The 23,934-nt window shown below is 43.2% G+C and overlaps 1 protein-coding gene across 11 annotated transcripts in view; it reads right to left on the bottom strand.

Annotated features, from left to right (window-relative positions):
• The window catches only part of Macf1 (microtubule actin crosslinking factor 1), a 329,723-nt gene that overhangs the window by 50,055 nt on the left and 255,734 nt on the right, over positions 1–23,934 (bottom strand). For 10 of the 11 annotated variants that reach the window (XM_050161305.1, XM_050161307.1, XM_050161311.1 and 7 more), the window contains 2 exons: positions 1,002–1,163; positions 662–832 (listed from right to left, as the gene is read on the bottom strand). In XM_050161305.1, the coding sequence (XP_050017262.1) occupies positions 662–832; positions 1,002–1,163 (333 nt within the window). Of the gene's footprint in view, positions 1–661; positions 833–1,001; positions 1,164–6,668; positions 10,036–23,934 lie in introns of those variants that run through there. The other variant, XM_050161315.1, reaches the window with a different exon arrangement.

Below are 23,934 nucleotides of genomic sequence, written 5' to 3'. Positions count from 1 at the left end.
GTGTGTGTGTGTGTGTGTGCATGTTGATACATGTATACATCCATATTAACACTGGCTTCTTGACACCCTGTCACAGAATGCGAGGGGCTCATCCTACCCTTCCTATAGATCTGATATAGTTAACAGCAGATGGGAGAGGGAAAGACTTTTTTTTAAGTAGTACAGCCATTGGCAAGGTACCCATATTCCTGTAAACATTTTTAGTAACACTCACTAGGTCTCTCTTATACACACAAAGCAGAAGTAGGGCTATGTGGGAAGAAAGGGATGAGTAGAACAGGGACAAGAGGGCAATGGAGGGCGAATGTGATCAAAATATATTATGTACATGAATGAAAATGTCATAACTAAACCCAGTGTTATGTATAATTAACATGCTAGCATTAGGCAAATAAGACAAAAAATATAGACAACTCATACATGACATATAACATAAATACTGCTGATCTTAAAACACAACACATAAGGAAATATGTAACTTGCTCAGTCTAACAAATGCCATAGTAAAACCACTGAAAATCAGTTTCCATCTCTCTTCTCAGGAGAATACGATGTATGTTACGGTTCTACTGAAGCTCTGGATTTGCTCCTTAAGTGATAAGCAAATGTGCTGTCTGTCAGCGTGGCCATTTCAGTTCTCTGTCTCTACGTTCCCACTTACCTTCTGCTCTTGGATCTGTGCTTTCACCACTTTATACTCAGCAGATGGAGGCTTCTGATTGGCTATGAGCTCCTCAGTGTCTGCCAACCAGCTGAGCAATGGCTCCAAGGCATCTTGAAATTTCCCGCAATGTAACAAAGCCTCCTGCAGTTGTGCAATTCTTTGTGCAACCTGTGTCACAGACATGGAGAACTCAGTAAGAAGAAAGAGGGCTGCATTTAGACTACTATCCTTTTAGTAATTACAGATGACAACAACTGTAATTTTGTTGGCATTTAGTTTCAAGGAAAATCTGAGGTTTCGGTGTTTCTCTTTCACAAGTCACTCATTCACCACTCACCTTCTTATTCAGTGTATTCCATCGAGTATTGATCTCCTCCATGTCATGTTCTAAACCCTGCACGTCACAGTTTTTTCCTGCACTCTGAATTAATCCCTGGCCAAGTCCATTCACTTGCTGCAATTTCACCTGTAGAGGATCCACTTGTTCTTTCTGAAACGTCTAGATAAAACAAAGCAGATTTACTCTAAAGGACATTAAGCCTTCTACACTGCAGTATCTGGTCATCCCTCAAGAGAGTTACAACTTAATGAAGGAGGGCAAGGAACTGATGTAAGCATCAGAACAGTGAGATACTAAGGAGACACACGGGTTCATGTTTCAGTTACACATCTTCTTATGTATCCTCTTAGTAGCATACACCCAGAGGCAGCTATAGCAGCACTGTTTAGGTCTTTAACTCAATGACTCAGTATCTTCTTTCAAATCAATTGCTTAATTTTTAATGATAAAAGCTATAGGGAATAGTGAAGTGTTACATCTTAAAATACTATGGATCCTGAAAGGGAAGGGTGCTATCAAGTTACAAGTACTTAAGAACTTGGGAACATGCCGTGGAGAATAGCAGGTTGACCACTGACAATAGGCAATGTACTTTTCTGGCTCGGATGAGTAACTCAATCAGTTAAAATAAATCAACAGTGTGAAAAATGCAAAGCTCATAGCTTAATGCCCCTGTGGCCATTTAATTTCATTCTGCTTCAGAGCCACAGGCCACATTCAATCATCTTGAAACAGTACTCTCCTGTCTACAAGAAAAAATGCTCCTAACAACTCTGACACGTGTGCTGAGTAAGACATAGGGGTATAAAATACTTTCAAAAAACGATACCATGGATCATGTACACCATGAAATAAAAGAATTTAAAACAATGAGCATAAAAGTATAGTAAGCAAGATTCCTATTTTTCTTTACTACAGTTAAAACTTAGACATTTCTAGATGCAATGGTCTGAACAAAAAATGGAATTTTTGAAAACTGGGTTTAAGCCACCAACCCTATAATCTCAGCACTCAGGTGGAGGGAGAAAGATCAGAAAGTTCATGATCATTATCAGTTACATAGAGAATCTGAGGTCTTTCTGGGGTACATGAGACCCTATCTTGAAATCAAAAAACAAAACAAACAAACACCAAAACTTTAGTTTTTACATACTTTTGCTAAATTCAGTCTTAATGAAAAGAATGTCAAATATTTATCCCTAAGTAATGGTTTCTCTTAATTATTAGAGCATAAAATTAGCCATATTTTGCCAACCTGGCTATATATACTTCAGGTTTTTTTTTCTTTCTCTTCTATACAAAGTTCCTTCAGTTTCAAAAAGACAGGTATGTCTATTAAAGCCAGAGACGACAGAGAATGGAAGAGAACAAAACAAACATAAGCAAGAACTGAGTGTTTAAGGAAGGCTAATTTTGTTCTACAACAGACCATATATCACACCACCATAGTTAGGAATCTAATTCCAAAGGAATGCCTATGGTTGGATAAGGGAGTCGGTATAGAGGGGAAAGCCCAGGACAAACTGAAATCACCAGTACATCTCACTGCATACTACACCTTGATTAGATTGCATTTTGTTAGGCAAACTACAAAGAATTCAGTTTCAAAAACAAACCACAAGTGCCACATATCTCTATTCTGTAACACTAAAGATATTAATCTGAAGAAAAACCAAGGAGAGGATGAGAACAGATGAAGGCTACTATGAGGGATTAATGATGGCGAGGATTAGACATGCCGTGGTGATACCCTTATGGTTCCACATCCGGCGGAGTTTCAGAGATGACTCCTTTCTCTTGGGAGGAAAAAAAAAAAAAAACAAGAAAAAGAAAAGAAATGGAGGGACAAACCAGAAAAGAGGCAGGTGGATCTCTGTGAGTTTGAGGCCAGCCTGGTCTACAGAGTGAGTTCCAGGGTAGTCAGGACTATGTAGAGAGAAACCCTGTCTGGAAAAAACAATAAAACAAAACAACACAGAGCAAAAAAGAAATGGAGACACAGGAAGACAAAAGGAAGGTGTCAAACTCACTCTGAAGGGCCCTTTTTATTCTATTAAACCAAATACATGCAAGCTATTTTTTAAAGATTTGTTTTTATGGGGGCTGGAGAGATGGCTCAACGGTTAAGAGCACTGCCTGCTCTTCCAAAGGTCCCAAGTTTAATTCCCAGCAACCACATGGTGGCTCACAACCATCTGTAATGAGGTCCGGTGTCCTCTTCTGGCCTGCAGGCATACACGCAGACAGACTATTGTATCTATAATAAATAAATATTAAAAAAGATTTGCTTTTATTTGGGCATAAGTGGGTACTGGTAAGGGCTGTAGTTACTTCTATCTTTGGTGGTATTGCATTGCATTTCAATTTGAATCAAGTTGATTTTTTTTTGATGTTTGTTCTCTTTCTCTTCTTCTTTACCTCTAAATGGAGGATGTTAGTCAAAAGACTTCCTTACAATTCTTATTTATTTGAGACAAGCTTTATAGTGGTATATTATTTGTATATTAATAAATAAATCAACCTAAAAACCAGAAAAGCAAAGCAGCAAAGTCACTAGAGAAGTCTTACCTCTACCAAGGCTGGGCAACTACAAACTAAGTAAGTAGACTAAGCCTCTTTCTCCTCCCACTTTATATCCCCTCTAGTACTGGGATTAAAGGTGTAGGCCACCACCACCTGGATTTGTTTCTGCATTGATCTTGTTTAGCCCAGGATAGCCTTGAGCTCACAGAGATCCCTATTCCTCAGTCTCCCAAATCCTAGAATTAAAGGTGTCTGTCACCATTTTAGCTTTGCCTCTGGTCTTCAGGCAAGATTTATTAAAATATAAATAAAATATAAAATATAAATATATACCATTATAAAGCTTTACTATATAGCTCAGGCTAGCCTGGAACTCATGAGCCTTCTGTTTTAGCCTCTTGAGTGCTAGGCTAATTGTTAGGTGTACAGCACCATGCCTGGCTATCTCTTTTAGTGTCCTGCTTGGGCAATTTAATCTATCTCTAATTATTAACTCTGATAAATACTATGGTTCTCAACTTAAATCTTCTAAGCTTCAAATCCACACATCCAACTGTTTTCTTATTATTTATATAACAACAACTTACAGGTACCTTGAACCTAATGATTTCAATTAAACAGTATCTTTTGCTTTCCCATCCCTTCAAATTTATTCTTCCCAAAATCAAACTAACATTTGGTCTTGAAAACAATAGTTTACTACTGTCCAGTTCCGTTTGTACTTAATTGTATAAATCAGATTCCATGTCATCCTGGATAACTGACACATCTCTAATAGAAAATCTATCAACAGGTCTTAATTTTACTTCTAAAGTATTTCTCGACTCTATCCAATGGTCTCCAAATCCACTTTGTCAGTTTATAATCATATACTCACAAGAGCCTCCCACATGCCACTGTAGGGTTCACAAGGGCAGGCACTGTGCCAGTTCTATTCACTGTAAGAGGCTGGGATCTGGCACAAAGTTGATGCTCAGTAACTATTTCTTTCTTGAATGAATGACTCCTTGTACAGAAATTGCTTAAGGGAAAGCAAACAAACCCACGACAGATCTGCCTATCAGCTGTACATTTGAACACTGAATTGGTGTTGTGACAATTTCAAATTTTTGCTTAAAAAGACTTCCTTGGCCAACTTTAATTTTCTGAAAGCCCTACTTTGTATAAAAGGCTGCTCCCTCTTCCTCTGAACTTTTGACTGTAAGACCGAGGGAACCTATAGGTAGAGGTTAAAGTAACTGGGGACTGCTCTCTGTGGCCTGAGATACCAATATAGAAATAATGAATAAACTAATATTTTGCTTCTTCTAACCAAGCTCTTGTTAGTTCCTATTATGAAGTTTATATATTAAAAGAGAGCTGGGAAGCTTATATTTTATGCTAGGTATACACATGTGTCTTTGTACATACATAAACAAACACGCAAGCTCTGAAGCCTTTTTGCTCTAAATCAAATTCCAGGTTATGATCACTTGTTGAGTTCTAAGTATCTCTGCATAGAAACAAGTTCTTTTGCCTCTAAAAATTTCCTAAAAGCCAAATATGGTGATTCACACCTACAATATCCAACTAATAACTATTTCAGTAGTGTGTTTCTGTCTTCCCGCCCCGTTCTTACAGCTCAGGCTACCCCATAATTATGTATCCCAGGCTGGCCTCAAATATCCATCCCTTCCCCAGTGACCCAAGTGCTCAAACTGTAGGCATGCATTGCCATGCCTGGCTTCAACAAACACTTTCAAAATAGTCGGGTGTGGTGGTGCACAAAGGCAGAGGCAAAGAGAGCTCCATGACTGGACTCTCTACACAAGGAATTCCAGGAATTTGAGGGAGACACTTTCCCTCAAATAATCCCCCTTAAAGAATGAGTGGTGGATGGCACCATTCCCTTCTCCATCATTTTATCAGGCAGTATTTTATAAAATGAGGATCTCCTGTACCCGGAAGGATCTCTGAACTCCTCTGTCATGCAGGATCAAACTGGCATCACTGATTACTGCTGTAGGCTTTACTCCACACCTGTTTCATATTTCAGGGGTGCAAAGAACTGTTCTGTCACTGACTGAGTTGAGAGGTGACTGCACTCAGTATCAAGCCTGCAGTCCATAAATGTAACAAATTCTAACTTGACAGGAAGTTACATCACAAGGTAACTGGACACAATCAAAATTATTTATCCTGTTGGTGGTGGCACACACCTTTCATCCCAACACTTGGGAGGCAGAGGCAGGCTGTTCTCTGAGTTTGAGGTCAGCCTGGTTTACAGAGAGTTCCAGGACAGCCAGGGCTACACAGAGAAACTCTAAAAGAAACACACATTTGTATTTTGACATGGCTTCCACCTAATCTGCTTCTGTGAATTCTGCAAACCTATTTACAGGATGAAGGAAGAAGATAAAGCTCGAAATCTTACATATGTGATACTTTAAATGCATCGCCACCTTATCGTACAATCCTCTCAGGGTTCTGCCTGACCAAGTGAGGAATCTTGAGTGAGAAGATTCAGAACACCTAATCTTCCCAGAGTGGTTCAGCAGTACTCGGGTCTCACTCAAAACTCAGTGTAGGGGCTGGAGAGATGGGCTCAGTGGTTAAGAGCATTGCCTGCTCTTCCAAAGGTCCTGAGTTCAATTCCCAGCAACCACATGGTGGCTCACAACCATCTGTAATGAGGTCTGGTGCCCTCTCCTGGCCTGCAGGAACACACACAGACAGAACATTGTATACATAATAAATAAATAAATATAAAAAACCCCGTCTTTAAAAAAAAAAAAGCTCAGTGTAATTTGGACTAACTGTATATCACTAATAAACATAAACTCTCTTGATTTTAGGAAACAGGCGTGCTATAGTTTCAATAGGAATCACATTTTTCTGCTAATAACAATTTTTTAAAAGTAAAATGCCTATTTACAATTGTGTTCCTTTGGGCTCCAACATATGTAAGAAAAAAAATGAACAAAATTTCATACCAGAGAAAATTAAGATACATTTTCCCTCTAAGCTCAACAGAAAATCTAGAAACTCCAGCCCAGAGCACAGAATTAACAAATGACTTCTGCTAGTTACCACCAAGTGAGAGAACTGGCAATTCTCACTTACTCCCTAGGCCCTCCTGCCAATGAAATGAGCAACAATTACCTCATGTGAATCTAATCCATCAGTTGTAGCTAGAGGCACTTTCCCATGTAGCACTGGGTCAGGCACCTCTTTTATTCCAAATGCTGAAGAATCAAGATCCTCCTTGATCCACATTCTGGGGGAGGAAGCAGCCTCAAGAACAGGAGTTTCTTCTGCAATGGGCACTGAATCAGTGTGGGTAGTTCCTCCCAGGAAAGGGCCACCAGGAGAGAACATTTCCTTCATAGCAGGCACTGCAGGCGCTGGAGTGACAGACCATCCTGGGATGGACACACTAACCATTTGCATATCAGGCTTCTCTGGGTCAGGTTCAAGAGCTAGGGCGGCAGCCTCCTCGAGTGCAGGCTCTGCCGGAGGAGGAGTGCCAGGCTCCTCTGCAGCAGACACAACAACTGCTGGAGCACTGGGTTTCTCTGAGGTGGGCCCTGAAAGGGTTGTTAGGGCAGGCTCCTCCAGGAGAAACACTGCAGCAGCCTGAGGGTCAGGCTCCTCTGAGGTAACATCCTCATCTCTGAAGGGCACTGCACCAGATGAAGTGGCAGCCTGTTCTGGGGCTATTAACATTTTAGCTGTAACATCCTCCTCTACGATGACCACTGAGGCAACTGGGATATCCTCCTTGGGGAAAGACACTATTGGAGCAGCCACAGCAGGTCCCTCTGCGGCAGAGGCTTTGGCAGCAGGGCCCTCCAGGGCAGGCACTGCTACAGCTGGGATAGCCTCTCCTGGTCCTGGCATGGGTACTACAGCATCCATGACATCGTCTATCATGGGTACTATAGCAGCTGGGGCAGGCCCCTGTTGGCCGGATATCCATTCCTCTAAACCTGGTACAGTGTTATTGGCTTTGGTGATTTGTTCTTCTGGGAAGATGTTCAGGGTTGAATCTAAATCTCTCATTCCCATCTCCCCTTCGTGTGATGACGCCATTCCCAGCTCAGGTTCTCTATCATTCATGGTTTCTGTTGCAGCTCTATTATACCGCAGTTCTCCAGTCAGCAGAGGCAGACTTAGACTCAGAACCTCTGACTCTGGAGACTTCCTCTGTAAGTCTCTAAGAAAACACACTGGAGCTCCAGCCTCTAAAAGCTTCACTCGACAATCTAGCTCTTTTGTTTCACTGTCTTTATCACAAACTTCCTTCATGGACAACTCACAAGGGTCTACATTTTCCAATGATGTCGGATTGTTGTTTTCTGGACTAATTATAGCTCCTTTCCCACCTTTTAAATGAATCTCATCTGTTAATAAATTTGAATCAGATGATAACACCTCTACTTCAGGTCCTGAGGTAACATCTTGTTCGTAGTTGGAAGCAAAACTGAGAGGTATCTTTTCCATATACACCTCTACATCCCCCTTAGTCTGACTGCAGTCTACCTGGGACAAATTGCCATTTTCTTTGGCTAGCTCAGAAACAAGAAAGACTGGTAGTTTTTCTTCACAAGAGGCTCTGGGATTAGAGCTCAGCAATCCTCCTGTGTCCAGCTCTCCAAGCGGCTCCAGATCAGCCAGAGACTTAAATTCCCCACCAATCTTGGGGCTGAAAGGCACTTTTTCACACTCCTTGCTAACAGTGAAAGTATCCCTCCTGCTATCAGGGTGAGTACTAAGTTCAACAGCTTTAGGCACCTGAGAAGAATCCAGGGCATTACAATATTCACCATCTAATCCTGTATCATGGTCCTTTATCCTTACAAGATCCGCATGCTGTTCCTTTTCTAAGGCAGCTCCTGGAAAATGACTAATTAAAAGAGAATCTTCTGCATCCTGGGATGGGGCCAGTCCTTCCGAAGAGGCTTGACTCAGCAGCTCAACTGAAGAAGTTACTCCCTCCTCACATAAACATTCCTTCTCAAGTTCAAGAAACATTTGCACAGAATCTGTGTCAGAGAGTTGCTCAGCTTCGGTAGGGCTCTGGAACCCTGAGATCAGATCCTCTAGGCCCTGAGCAGTTCTGGTTTTCATTTCACTGATAACATCTTTGCCTGTAGGCACACAGGGGCAGTCCGGGGATGTACCCTTGGGAACAGAAGCAAGATGGTCTCTAGTTGGCTGCAGGTCATCAGAGCAGTAAATCTGAGGAAGAGCTAGATGGTCAGAAGTTCCCAAGGCGGATGAGCAGTCAGATCCACTCTCTACCACCGCTACTGTGTTTGCTTCTCTTTCTTCAAAAATCCCCGTCAAGCTCTCTCTTTTCTCTGACAATTTCTCTTCCTCCCACTCCTCCTCAGCCTCCATCATGATCCATCGCTCATCCTCCTCAAATTTTAACTCAGACTCTGTTTTTTCTCTCAGGTTAGGTGTTATAAGACTATGTAATTCTGGATCCACCAGCTCTTCACTCAGGCAAGGAGAGAGAGGTGGCAGTTCCACAGTGCAGGCGGTGTCCCCAAGGGGGAGCTGCTTCTCACTGAAGCCTCCCTTAGAAGTTTTCATGGCCCTAGGCCAGGTTGCACTTGAGAATCTGTGTTCCTGCATTTCATCGGAGTTACCACTTGCTGCTGTAGCTTCTGACTCCAGAGGCTGGAATTCATGGGGAGAGCTCTCACTGTGCAGTTGGAATCTCAAATCCTGGCAGTCTTGCAAGTTTTTTCCATCTTGCACTTCTGGAATATCTACAGATTTGGACATGTGTTCCAAAGTTACAGACTCAGATTGAGGTTCCCTGTGGTCAAAGTGACCAGAACTTTCTGTCAATGCAGAACTGGATACCTTTTTCTCTTGTAAGGAAGGATTTGAAGCACCAGCTTCTGAGACTTCACTGAGAGAAGCCTCCATCCTTTCTGCGAATTCTGGGAAGTTGGGTGGCATGAAGGACTTCCATGACCTCCTGTTAACGTTATCTTTGCGCTCTGCATTTGGCCGACGTCTGGGTGGCACAGGAGCTGACTTCTGCACATCACTGCTTAGTTTTAATGCATCAAATATTATTCTCTCATCCAGTTTCTTGCCTTCTGGCACCCTAGATTCAAAAACATTAGATGATGCTCCTAATGTACCGTTGCTGGATATGGTACTTCCTTCCATCTTCTCCATGGTGCTTTTGGAAGTCTGATTAAGTTTTGACCCCTGGTCAATCTGTTCATTTATCCTCATGGTATCATATATAGAGCGCTGTGGAACATAGCAATCTTCTATATAGCCATCTTCCTCTTCCCCTTTCCCCAGGCAGGTGGGGTTCCGCCTTAAACAGTCTGGCCTGCTAAGTGGCTTACCCATACTTTTTCAATAAAAATGAACCATCAATCTTTCACAAGTTTTTTTCTCCCACAGGTTCTCCCAAAATACATTCTACACGAGTTGTAAGTCTTCTGACATGTTTATACTCTAAACCACCAATTGCATCTGCCTTTCAGAAATATCTGGTAGTTCCAATTTGAAACCATTTTGGAAGAAACTCTAAGACAAACAGGTTTTTCCTCACAGGCTAGAAGCCTCATAACTGCAGGCAGACAAATGATATTATTTAATCAACAAGCATAAAATAATTACTTGTATGGCTTCTGGTTTTACTTTTTGAAAGAGCACTGCCTTTTCAAATTCGGTCAGCAAAAAACATTTGATACTGACAAGTCTCATTCGGTATCTAGTTTCACTCAATTCTCACCGAAGCTGAGTAGAAAGCAGAAAATTTGTATCAAGTATGTCCTTTAATAACAATGGCACACCCTCTCTAGCCTTCAAGTATGGTCCAAGCTCCTAAGAATTCCTTTCATTTTATCCTGTGTTCAGCTCTGAAGAGTCCAGCTGGTCTGAATTAGCCATTCGTCCTCTCTAGTTGGGGTGTTTGCATTTGAACAGGGCTGGTCAGCGGATATTCCTGCAACTTTAAACACAGGAAGTCCTTCATTCGGGGCCAGCTTGGGGCTTCCTGTCTCCAAAACATCATGGCATTGTTGTGGCTTCCAAGCCAACACTGTATCGTGGCCGCAAAACAAGGAGAGAGGAGGCCCTCTCTGGGCCTTTCAGAAGGCGGGCAGGCTGCGGCAGCGGCCAAGGGGCAGTCTGAAGGACTCACTCAGCACCGCCCCGCAAACCCGCGCCATGCCTCATGCCCGGAGGGCCAGGGTCGCCTCACCGCAGCCTTGCAGGTGGCTCCGGACGCGCTGGCCTCCAGTCTCGCACTCAGGAAGTTAGTTTGTCCCTCGGGCAGCAGAGTCCCGTGTCCTGTGGGTGCCGCCTCCCAGGTCCCCGACCCCCAGCCGCTACGTCGTGGGCTGCATGACAAGCAGTCGCCTCTTTTCTCCACCACGCCGCCGGCCCTGCGGCCGTCCTCCCCGCCCGCAGCTGTCACGGTCCCGGCATGCAAACTTCTTGCTGGGAACAAAAGGCTTTGCTCCGGCCGCACGAGGGGGGCGAGCCCGCCTCTCTCACGCCGCGCGGCCCGCTCAGCCGCCGCGGGCTGGAACTGCTCCGGTGGCGGGCGACTCTCCTCCCCCTTCCAGCACAGCCACAGCCGCCGCCCCGCCCGGGCAGCCCCCTTGGAAGCCGGAGAGCGCGAGGCGAGGACAGCGAGGGAGGAGGACGGGGGCGGGGCCAACAGGGAGCCCCGCCGGGAGGGGAGGGGGCGGAGGCAAGGATTGGAGGCTGAGGCGCCGAGGGAGGGGCGTCCCGGGGTTGGGGCGAAGGACCCCAGAACGTCCCGCGCCACCCCTCCGCAGCTCACTCTCTTCACACCCGTGAGAGTCGGAGAGTCCCTGCCCGCGAGGGTGAGCGGAGAGGAGCAGTCCTGGTCACACCGGGCAAATCCCCTGACAAAGGAAAGCCCCACCCTCCTAGCGCTGCCCCCCCCCCCTTCTTTCCAACCCACGGGATACGAGCCCAGCCCAAGGGCGAACCCAGAAGGGGCGCCCCCGCCTCCCCTACTGCCAGCCGGTTGTGGTTAGGGCCACTCGGGGACCCATCTGCCAATAGAGACTCACAGGCTGGGGTGGGCGGTCTGCACTACCCTAGGCTCCAGTTCGACCGCCAACGATTGTCTGTGTATTTTTCCAATGTCACCTCTGGCGCTGACCAAAGAACAATCAAGTCTTAAACACAGTCTTTTCTTGGTATCCCATGGAATTAAGTTAGACTTAGAAACCAAGTTACTGGGTAAACTCTAGGCACAGTTTCCCTTCTCAAGTTTGTCAGATTTTGGTTCGTTGTGCCACCTGGACTTTTCTGCCCAGACTTCAGCGGTCTTAATGACCAGAAAATGGGGTTCAGGTTGGGGAGCAGTGGGCACACTAGCAGGAACAGCCCATGCCCAACACCTGGACTGCTTTTTCATTGCCGTGCACGTCCAAGGAAACCTGAAGCCTCCTTCTGGCTAGATGAAAAGTGTGAGTCTGTATTTCAAGTCTCAAAAAAGAAAATATTAGAGAAACGTGTTACACAATAGTGAACACCCCTTTCTGCCTTTTAGCAAAACTGCCTGGTGACCTGAAACTGTTAAACAAAGTACAGAGAGCAACCCAGGAGACTGCCTGCAAGAGGCAGCTTGCATCTCTGTAAGATGTAATACTTTACTCCTTTGGGATGGTCCCTCTGATTTTATGAAGGTTAAAAAAGAATGTCTTAAAAAAAAAAGAATGTCTAAATTCCTATTGGTCTACGTGATCAATATAGATGGTAAATTCTTTTTGTTTTTCGTGACAAGGTTTCTCTGTAGCTTTGGAGCCTGTCCTGGAACTAGCTCTTGTAGACCAGGTTGGTCTGGAACTCACAGAGATCCTCCTGCCTATGCCTCCCAAGTGCTGGGATTAAAGGTGTGTGCCACCGCCGCCCGGCTTAGATGGTAAATTTTAGGAAAAAGTTATTTCCACTCTCTACACAAACAGTAAATAAAACCAGTCATTGGCGTGTGGAGACCCAGCAGTGAAGCTTGGAGTTAAGCCATAGACGTATCTGAGGAGCAGCAACTTCCTTTGTAAAATGAGGTACAGACTGAAGCCTATGATCAGACTAGGCAAGTAAAAGATAGCTTTGCCTGGCAAAACTCTTCACACTTCATTTCTCACTTCGAAAGAACCTGATCAGTTCTACCCACTCAAGTACAAAGACTCTTCATCTGCAAATGGAAGGAAGTGCTGGGTTGTTCTAGATTGCATTGTTTTATTCTAGATACCCTATTCCTTAAATTTACAAGTTTTAAAAGAGCTGTTAAGAATCCAGTGACCTGGTGACCTGCAAGACACCAGAAAACTCTTCTATAAACACAGTGTGAAAAGAATCAAGAAGACTTGATCTAGAGCATGTTCCAGGGGATATGAACAACATTAACTATCCGAGGAGCTGGGACGTGGGAGGGAGGAAATTTGTTCTGAATGTCTTCTTAAACTGGCACGCCAAGATCCAAGGGCAGATTTCAAACCATCAGTTTTCTCACAGTTATTCAAAGAAGAAGGTGTCTCCTAAAAGGGTGACTTTTCTGGTCCCAGAGGAGTGTGAGGAGAAATTGAAGCAGTCATGTGGCAGAGCAACCTTGTGAATCAGATTCACAAATCTTACAGCTTGTTCGGGATGAGCCTTAAAGTTCCTGCACCCCTGGCACACTGTAATCAAAGGGCAGATCAGCTTACTGCCCTGATTCCTCACAATTCATGGAATTCAGGTTTTAATTTTGTTGTAATTATTCAATACAACTAGAAAACCCCAAAGAGGACAGGATTAATTTCACTAGCAAGTCTTCCTAGCCAAATACATCTACCAAATACATCCTAACAGACTGTGTAGCATGCCAGGGCCCCTCTGGTTGGAAGAATCTAAGGAATTCTGGCTCTGGACTTAAGGGTGGGTGGTTATCCCATTATAAAGAATGATCTCGATGTGGAATCACAGCCTTCACAGCCAGGAATTCCTTTCCTGTTTCCTCACCAAGGCAGGTGCCTATCACAGCAGTCTTTTCCTAACTAACCCCTCCCCACACCTATCTACCTTGTTTTACTCTTCTAGTAACAATCTAGCAACTGGGGTTCAGACTCAAATTATTTATCAGTTTTAGTCAGACTCTATTTAATTAAGGTGTTAAAATACCACAGAGAAACTTCCTAAAAGTTTAAACAAAGCCTCTAGAAAAGATTCCACAAGGCACGATGACTGATGACCATTCCTTTAACCACAGTCCTCCCATTCAAGAAGCATGCTCTGTGAGCATGAGGCCATCCATCGTGTCTTCACTGAGGACGCTTTCTCTCTCTCTCTTTCTCTTTCTCTCTCTCACACACACCAAGACATTATAGACTCACACAATCCAATGGTTCCACCCCTTCAAAAACAACTACCAAGAAGCCTCCTAGTTTTACTCCTTTTTGTCCTTGGTATCTGTTACACAGAAGCAAGGAGATAAAGCACAAGGAAGGCCTCTTTCCTTTATGTCTTATTTTTTATCTGTTCACGAGTATCCCTTTAGTTTTGGTATGTGGAATTCTGCCAGTAGCCATCTGACTGAAATAAACACTTGATTCAGTTCTCACCCTCTTGTTGCCTTGATAGCTCTAACACAAAAGGCATCTGTACATTCACATGCCCTACTAAACTTCTGAGGGAGAAACCCAGGGAGCTCCAGAGTACTTCTTCCGATGCTTTCCCCACCCTAAAACCACAAATGGATGTGTTTAAGCCACATTTCAAATTAGTGTCCCGTTAGTTGATTACAGAGCTCAAAAAATTCCTACACATTTTGGAATTCCTAAGAAAAGAATCTGGTGTCAGATTTTCCTTTAGTGAACCTAAAAGAGAGAACAATGTTGACCCCTCTAGCTTCTTCCTGCTGTCTTCCTAATTAAAGTGAGCTGGGTGGAGTCCTCTCATACACTTATACCAGCCCCCTTCAAGCTTTGGATCTGGCATTGCCTTTGTCTGCCCAAAATTGAACTGCCCACATTACCACACCTCAGGGAATGAAATGCCTTGTCATCTTCATCTACCTGCCAGGGACTGACCCCCCGCCCCCCCCCCCCCCCCCCCCCCCCCCGCCCAGGATTCACTGAACAGAAGTTGGATACAGGGGGCTAGATCTTGAGAATTTTAAATCTTCAATCTAGACTTCATGAGCATTACTCAGAGATATTAAGTGCTGGGCATCAGTGACTACCATGTTTTGTGTTTTTGTTATTATAAAGATAGCACACACTCTGTGTGGCATACAGATCAACAGAATATGATATGAATTTCTTTTTCTTAAATTTTGTTTTAAATAGGAAACCAAAGGTTTTGAAGGTATTTGAGTTCTTGTGTATTCCTGAACTCCTAAGAAAACCTTCTACACACTCTACAGGAACTCCCATGGCCCTTGAAAGCCCTTTGGTGCTTGAAGACTTTCCAAAAGACAGTGTATTGATTTCTTGTTTAGATTAATGGTTAGTTACCAAGAAGGAGATGACAATAAAAATGGTGAGGTTTTACAAGTTAGAGAGACCTGACAGAAGGTAGAAGACAGGAAGGCAGGGGGAATCAGAGAAGGTTTCAAGGAGGGAACATTTGTTCACTGGGATATTTATTGTTTATTTATAGGCATTAGGGTATTTATTTATTATAGCCAGGGTCTCATGTAGTCCAGGCTTGTCTATGTAGCCAAGGATGACCTTCAATTTCTGATCCTCTTTCCTTCGCCTTCACTTCTTGAGAATGTTGGACTTAAGTGTACAAAACTTTACCTGGTTTATGTGGTGCTACGGATGGAACCCAGAGCCCTGTGCATGCTAGGCAGGCATTTCAACAACTGAACTACACCCACAGTTCACCACATTGGGATTCAGATACATAGAAATAGTACAAAACAAGTATTTCAAGTAAAGAACTTGAGACAGGACAATATTTTCTATTTCTACTTTTGTTTGGTTGGTTTTTGAGACAGGGTTCCTTAGGTACCTCGGAACTAGCTCTGTAGACCAGGCTGGCCTTGAACTCACAGTGACACCTAAGTGCTGGGATTAAAGACTGCACCATTACCTTCTCTTCTTAAGATAGGTGTTTGCTATGTAACCCTAGGCTGCTTCTATCTATTGACAATTTTCCTGCCTCATCTTCAAGTGCTGGGATTATAGTATGCTCCAGCATGCCTAGAAAAAAATAAAGTTCCTAAAGAAGCAAATTTTAATTCAGCATGGCTTAAGTACAGGCTGTGTGGAAGAAAAAGATGTCCATACTGAGGGAATGTTATGCTTTATTCAGAAAAGCGTTACTACAAGACTTAGCGAACTATAAATCAGGTGGGGTAGCTCATGGCTGAGACAGGAGGATTAACATAAATTGAGGCTAGGATGTGCTACAGAATAAGATCTTGTCTCAAGAAAGAGAAAAAAATACTTAACAGAAACATATGTAGGACACAACACTCACTCAGCTAACATGTATCTCTTTTTGCCTCTCTTGAGAATTTAAATCCTTAACTTTTGAATCTTGAGGTGGTAAATATACTTGTCTTTAAAAGAAAGTACAAGTGAAATAAAGGACTATGAAAAAATGAAGTCAAATGTGAACTTGCAAACTGGGTAGAAAGTAGAGGTTAGAGAGAAAATAAAGATAATGCTATACTATTACTCTGGGGTCACTAAGGACATGGTGGCACTTACAGAACACTATGGGAAGAAGGTATCGATTCATTTTGTTTAGAGCATTCAAAGACAACTCATGTAGAGCTGTCTAGAATGGTCCCTCACACAGACGATTCCATTTTGGGGTAGAGATATAGATTTAGAAGCCTTTCACCATGGAGCAGTATGGGGCTGGCTATCTCAGCATGGATGAATATAAAGAAGGAAGAGGACAGATGACAGAACTCCAGAAGTCACATATTTAGTAGGAAGGCAAATCCAAAGGAAAGCAGACCATGCAGAAGAGATGGGAAGGCTGAGAGAGTAAGCAGATGCCAGGCACGGTAGCACACACCTGTAATCTAGAACTCATGAGGGTGAGGCCAGCCTCAAGTCAAGGTTTCTCATGTTTGTGTGTGTGCATGTAGATACACATACACATGTACCTGGAGGCCAGAGGACGATGTCTTTCTCTATTTCGTTCTATTTCATTTTTTTTAAATATTTATTTATTTATTTATTTATTTATTTATTATGTATACAATATTCTGTATGTGTGCATGTCTGCAGCCAGAAGAGGGCACCAGACCTCTTTACAGATGGTTGTGAGCCACCATGTGGTTGCTGGGAATTGAACTCAGGACCTTTGGAAGAGCAGGCAATGCTCTTAACCACTGAGCCATCTCTCCAGCCCCCTCTATTTCATTTTTTTGAGACAGGGACTCTCCCTAAACCTGGAGTTCAACCGCTATGGCAGACTGGCAGGCCAATGGGCTGTAAGGATCCACTTGCCTCTGAGTACCTTTCACTCACACCCCATCTCTGGGCTTATTGATGCATGCCACTATGTCTGACTTCTTTTATGTGGGTTTTGGGGATCTGGACTCAGGTTCTTATGCTTGTGTGGCAGGTTCTGGGTGACTAAGCCAGTCCCTAAAACCAAGTCTTTAAGAAAGAGGACAATGAATTAGACAATGTTACCCGATTAGTCAAATGGGAAGCCAATGACTATTTCTAGGGAGACATTCTCAGGAGTGTGGGTGCTGAGTCAGACAGCAGAGGTCAAGGCTAATGGGTGTGTGAAGGGAGTATTTGCCTTCCCTTGAGAGTGCCTTCTTCTGGCTCCCCACCCACCCCTGGACAACTGAAGTTATATTCTTAAAAAATTATTCATTTTATTTTATGTGTATGACTGTTTTGTCATATGAGTGCATGCCTGGGGCCTGTAGAAATCAGAAGAAAGCATTGGATCATCCAGAACTCCTCAGAACTCCTCGTGAACATGAGCTACCACATGGGTGCTGGGAACAGAACCTTGGTTTTCTGAAAAAACAAGAAATGATCTTAAGCGCCAAGCCATCTCTCTAGTCCCTTTGAGGCTGTATTAATTTTCTTTTCTTTTAATTAACAATGCTTAGGATTGAAGCAGAACCACACATAACTAGGCTCATGTCTCATACCCTGGCTCAAAGTTGTACTTTTTAATCTTTTTATTTGTTCAACAAATATTTATTGGAACCTACTATGTACTCTAGACTAGGAATTGAGATATCTTCATGAGACACGGTCAGGCATCTCCATCCTAGTAGCTGAGATAGGAGCTCGTTTTAATTGTATAAGGACTCAAAAAAAAAAAAAAAAAAAAAAAAACAAACCCAGTGCTTTGGAAGCATGAGTTGGGGGCCCTGCCCTGGGACTGGGTCTGTTTTAGTTTCAAGGTGGCACGACTATCACCATGACTATCACAAAGTTGCTTTTCTGGGTCGGATCACTGAACAATCTTATTGCAGGTGTCCCCTCTCAAATATGAGAAAATAAGCTAGAACAAATAATACAGACATTTTAATAAACATTTGTTTGGCAGGCAGTGGTGGCATATGCCTTTAATCCCAGTACTCAGGGAGGCAGAGACAGGCAGGCAGAACTCTGTGAGTGTCAGGCCAGCCTGGTCTACAGAGTGAGTTCCCCCAACTCTGTCTCAAAAAACCAAAAGACAAACAACAAAAACCCCCACTTCTTTAATTTTGTTACTTGGTGTGTGTATGTATCACTTAGGGCCTTATATGTGCTGGGTAAGTATGATACCTTGGAGGTACATCTCTAGCCCCTACTCAAATAATTACCTTTGATCACAAATGAACAAATAGACAACTTAGGTTTGAGGTTAAGGAACCAGACCAAAGGGCTGGCCAGAAAACTCAGCCTGATGACCTAAGTACAATTTCTGGAAACCATATGGTGGAAGGAAAGAGCCAACTCTCACAGGTTGTCTGATCTCCACAAGTGCCTGTCCATCCTTCCATCCCTTCACCCCTCTCTCTGATAAAAGACAGAAAAGGAAAGGAAGGAAAGAAGATCCAAAACAGCTAGTTCACTTTTGAAAATTAACTGTAAAATCACACAGCTTTTTGGTTTTTCGAGACAGGGTTTCTCTCTGTAGCTTTGGTGCCTGTCCCGAAATTAGCTCTTGTAGACCAGGCTGGCCTCGAACTCACAGAGATCCCTCTGCCTCCCGAGTGCTGGGATTAAAGGTGTGCACCACCACCGCCCGGCCCAATGGTTCACTTGAATGATATCATGAATTCAAGTAGAATAAACCTTCAGGTGCCTTAAATTCTCATCATCTTCCTCTAGATCATATACACACACATATTAGACCAAATATTAGATACAGTCAGTATTTACTGAAACCATAAATAAAGACTTCTTGTAAAACATCTCAGTCTGGGTTGACACCACAGAGAGATGAATTCTATCTTTTCAAAAGCTGATTGTCCCTGGAACAAAACTGATGTTTTTTTTCCTTTTATGCTTTGATGTTTTAATTAAAGACTGATTAATATTAAGCAATGTCTCTCCTAAGGACGCTGACTCAGCCAATGCATCTGCATGGTGATGGAGGAGATGATGCGGTGGTGTGTGATGAAAGCTACGGTTAATTAGGACTCTGAGATTATTAAAGCTGATCTAACGAACAACTGGGTGGCTAGGAAACTCACTGAGCCGGTAATGTGCTCTGGTTAATTCTGGTTAATGACTTGAAAATAATATTGACTTATAGAGCACAAAAACTAACTGAAGAGCAGGAGTAACTATATCAGAAACGGGACCAGAAAAACTGGCAATCAAGTACTTAGTCGAAGACTGAAGGAAAAGGCTGGGATAAAGAAGCCAGTCGGTTCTGAAGGATGCCACCAATTAGCTCATGCATTGATTTGGAAGAAGAATAAGCACTGCCAAGACAAACGTGAAGTCAGAAGCGCAGGAATTCCACCTTGGAAACCCATGTTTTAAAAGGCTACAGGATGATTTGCGTCTCCCTTTTCCATGGGAACCATATGCGTACACACTGATGGTCCAACTGCACCAGCTCTCAGTCTTTAGAGAGGGAATCCTTTGTTCCAACTAGCATCTGATAAAATGACACTGAGATCAGCACTCCCATCTGGCGCAGGGGCTGATGCCATTCCACAACACACCCTACAGGAAGTAGCTTGAGATACACAGCTGATTGATGTCCACAGCAGGAACCCTGTGGCAGGGTGGGGTGGGGACTAATGAAGCACAGAGAATTCTTTAGCCACTGAGTCAAATCAGTTCACAAAGATCCTGACTGCAGAAGTCATCCCAGGAAGCAACCCTATTTCTTAACTAAATTTTAGTAAGGTGAGGAGAGCCACTGAAGCTTCTCTATGCAGTATTCATGTAGTCTGAAGGAAGATTAAAAAAAAAATCCCTATTGTAGCACAAATATTAAAAACACAGAGATACATAGGTATTGGGGTTCAAGCTGAAGATCAGAAAAGCAAAGCAGCCAACCACTAGAGAGACCTTTACCTTTCTTCAGACCACAAGGGTGAGATCCTGTCTTCTCGAATCCTCAGACTGAAGACAGAGACTGCAGTCCTGTCTATATTCTTCTCTAGTGCTGCGATCAAAGGTGTGAGCTCTGTTTCTCTTTCAGATTGATTCACTCTCAATTAGCCCAGGAGGGCCTTTGAGTTCTGGGAGTAAAGGTGTGTACCAACACTCCTGGCCTGTATGATTAACTAGTGTGGCTAGCTTTGCACTCTGATCTTCAGTCAAGCTTTAGTTATTAAAACATTAAATATTTTTTTAATATTTATTTTTATTTCATATGTATTGGTATTTTGCCTTCAGGGTGCCAGATTCCCTGGAACAGGAGTTACAGACAGCTGTGAGCTGCCACGTGGGTTTCAGGAATTGAACCCTGGTCTTCTGGAAGAGAAGTCAATGTCCTCGTCAGCTAAGCCATCTTCAGCCCTACGCTATCTTTCTAAAAGTGGGTTGAGTAACTTTTTCATTGCGAGGAACTATCCTGTGTATTTTAATAGCAATCACTAGATAGCATTAGCAGCCTTCCTATTGCTGACTGCACTCAGGAGACAGTGACAGGTATATAACTGTGAGTTCAAGGCCAGTGAGGGCTACATAGTGAGATCCTATGTCAAAACAACAACAATAAAAACCCAAAACAAAGAGAGAGAGAGAGAGAGAGAGAGAGAGAGAGAGAGAGAGAGAGAAGAAAGAACACTGTTTCTTGGGCATTGCTAAATGTCTCCCAACAAGCACACATGCTCCAGTTGAGGAACCACTGGCATAGTATAAATTTCATACCAAACACACCCGTTCCACTCAAAAGTTTATTTGCTAAGTTGCTTGAGCAAGTTATTTTTAAAAATATATTATTTTTTAAAAATTATGTGTATATGTCTGTGTGTTTCTGTGTGAGTTTGTACCAGAGGATCTTCTGGACCTGGAGTTGGTTACAGGTGGCTGTGAGCAGTGTGGTACTGGGAACTGAACTTACATCTTCCCTCTGAAGACCAGAAAGCACTTGGCTACTGAGTATCTCTCCAGCTCTATGCTTGAGCAAATTTGTTTTTTCCTCTTAAACTTTAGTTCTCCCTATCCCCCGACCCCCACAGGGTTTCTCTGTGTAGCCCTGGCTACTTGAACTCACAGAGATCTGCCTGCCTCTGCCTCCTAAGTGCTGGGATTAAAGGCGTGCGTCAGCACTGCCCAGCAAGTCTAAATTTTCTTATCTGTAAGCGCCACCACCACCCAGCTAAGCTGACATTTTAAATGCCTGATTTACAGGCGGGTTCTAAGAACTCATTTAGACTTTCTTGCTGCACTTCCCATTACAGTCTTACAGAGTGATTCTTTGTGCCTGTTTCCCACTGTTAAACTACCCTTCAAAGCACTGGAACAGAGCAAGTAAGGATGGACTGAAAAGCCCCTGAACTGCAAGAAGCACAATGCTTATGCACAGTACTGGTGGCAGGAGTATCTTGTGAGGGCCTTCGGACTGTATCCCATTAATCTTGCACAGCTATCATGAAAAACTCATTTGAAAAGGACTGATTGTGTCAGAGTCTTACAGAAGGTAAGAGGAAACACATTCTTCTCATAGCCAGGTTTTTCCAATTATGACAGCTGAGACTTGGGACATATCCATTTGGCAGGAGGCAGTCCTTTTGGGCAGTGACCTGACTGGATTGCCTGTGGCATTAACTTTATTCTTGGCAAAGTAGACAACTGTACCAACTGTCAGGTCAGAGATGTTCTATGTCCCCAAAAGGTTTGTGCACTAGCTTCAAAGTTCCTATACTGTCCAAACTGGCTTTGAACTCCTGGCCTCAAGGAACCCATCTGCTTTAGCCTCCAGCAGCCAGAACTACAGGCATACATGACTATATCAGGCTCCAATATTTTTTTAAAGGTCAGGCTATGGCTGAGACCACCTGCACCCATTCCTAGACATAGCAATAAACTGTCTAGTTCCGCAAGTCTGTAATGATTTCCACAATTCATGTTTACTTAATCGAATATTCAACAGCACTTTTTTTTTTGCACAGACTGTATTCTGCTTTTTTCTGGAAATAGATTTTTCTTTCTTTCTGTACAAAGCCATATGATGCCTTGCAGCTGTGAATGCTAGGTGCGATACTGTATATAGTTTGTATAAGCTCAAATCCAAGTGCTCAGTTCTTTTCTTTGGTTGAGAATATATTTGTTTACTGTTTAAAAAATCTTTTCGCTATCAAAAGTGAGATTTATCAGCACTTCTTGATGATATTCTAGTTAACATTTACTGAAGCACAAGGCTTCTCAGGACAATGCAATGGCTAAAGGCTTCAGATTATGCCAAGTGATGCTTATATTTAAAATACTAAGTGGCAATACTTTTAAAATAATTTTTTATTAGAACTTAGTTTTTGAGATTTTAATATAATCAGATCATTTTCTCCTTTTCCTTCCCTCCCCTCCCCTCCCTCTAACCCATGTTAGCTTTGCTCTCTCAAATTCAAGGCCTCTTTTCCTTTAGTTGTTGTTATATGCATATATTTGTGGTTACACACACATATATTCCTTCCTAAATATAAAAATACAACCTGCTCAGACTTTATAAAGCTACTTGTATGTGTTTTCAGGGCTGACGACTTGCTGATTAGATCACCAATTAGGGAAGACAATTCCTCTGTCTCTGTTTTTCTTGGTTGCCAGTAGTCCTTTTGTCTGGCGGGTAATATTTTAAAAAGAGAACTAGAAAAGGTTCGACATAATGCAAAAAGTTCTTTTGCCTCCTCCCCATTCAGCTGGTAGTGGAGGTGGAGAGGATTATTGCAGTGCATTGGAATTCTGGGGGGTGAGGGGTGGAGGGTGGTCACATAAGAGTTATAAATACCAGCAGCCAAACTTTGGGTTGGTTCCAGAGAACAACTGACGTACTGTAATCTCCGTTAAAGGCACAGAACAAGGAAGTGCCCTGAGGTATTTCCACCAAGGAAGTTCCAGTGCATCATCAGCTGAATACCTGAGCTAACAACTGCATATAAATCTCACACGCCAGGGATAGAGGAGAATTTCAACCAGACACAAATTATTATCTCTGGAAAAACAAAGGCTTCAGAGCTGGTCTAAAGGCAGGCTGACCTAGAGGCGGTGCTGCTAACACAGTCATAATCAGATTACCAGGAGGTTGCCTGCAATACAAATATTTAACTTAATCAGCTAGTACCCATCCCAACTGAGGCCATGTTCTCCCAGAGCACAAAAGAGGGCAGCTCTGCCTTCAGGGGGCCTTTGGGAATATCAGGTTCTTATAAGTGGGAAGCTACTATTGCTAGTAGATACAGGTCAGAGATGCTGCTCAACACTCTTCAACGAGCAAGACAGCTCCCCACAATAAAAAACAACCGAACTAAAAATGTTTACAAGCCGAAGGTGAGAAAGCCACTTTAGGGTATTTTCTTCCTTGGATCCCAGTTGCCACTGGAGTAGCACTACAGGATGCTTGTTTGAAAATGAAATAAAGAAAAACAAACAAACAAACAAAATCTCTAAAGAGTCCAAAGTTCAGTTAGCACTGGCCAAAGGAGGAGGCTAGAGGGCGGAGTCTGCCTCCAGTTGGCTGCTTTAAAGGGGGTGTCTAACCCTGCAGTAACAGGTTTTCCCTGCTTTGATTTTCCCTTCTCTCCCAAGGCAGGTAGATAATGCTGACCTCATTTGCTTTATCTAGTGACTCATTCTCAGGCAGGTGTACTAACTGGCAAACCTTGGGCCAACTGATAATACCTTTGTTCTATGGAGAAAGGAACGAACAAGTATCTGCAAATTGGCAGCCTTTCAGTACCATGCTGGGCTCCATCAGCCAAGGGTTTTCATCTGTGCACATAAGAGGCAGTACAGGCTTGTTTACCACGGGCGGGGGGGGGGGG

This window comes from Alexandromys fortis, unplaced genomic scaffold, assembly GCF_014885135.2.
Source record: "Alexandromys fortis isolate MF-2015 unplaced genomic scaffold, M_Fortis_MF-2015_v1.1 scaffold_122, whole genome shotgun sequence".
NCBI classification, from domain to species: domain Eukaryota; kingdom Metazoa; phylum Chordata; class Mammalia; order Rodentia; family Cricetidae; genus Alexandromys; species Alexandromys fortis.
This window is presented reverse-complemented; position numbering and strand designations above follow the sequence as displayed.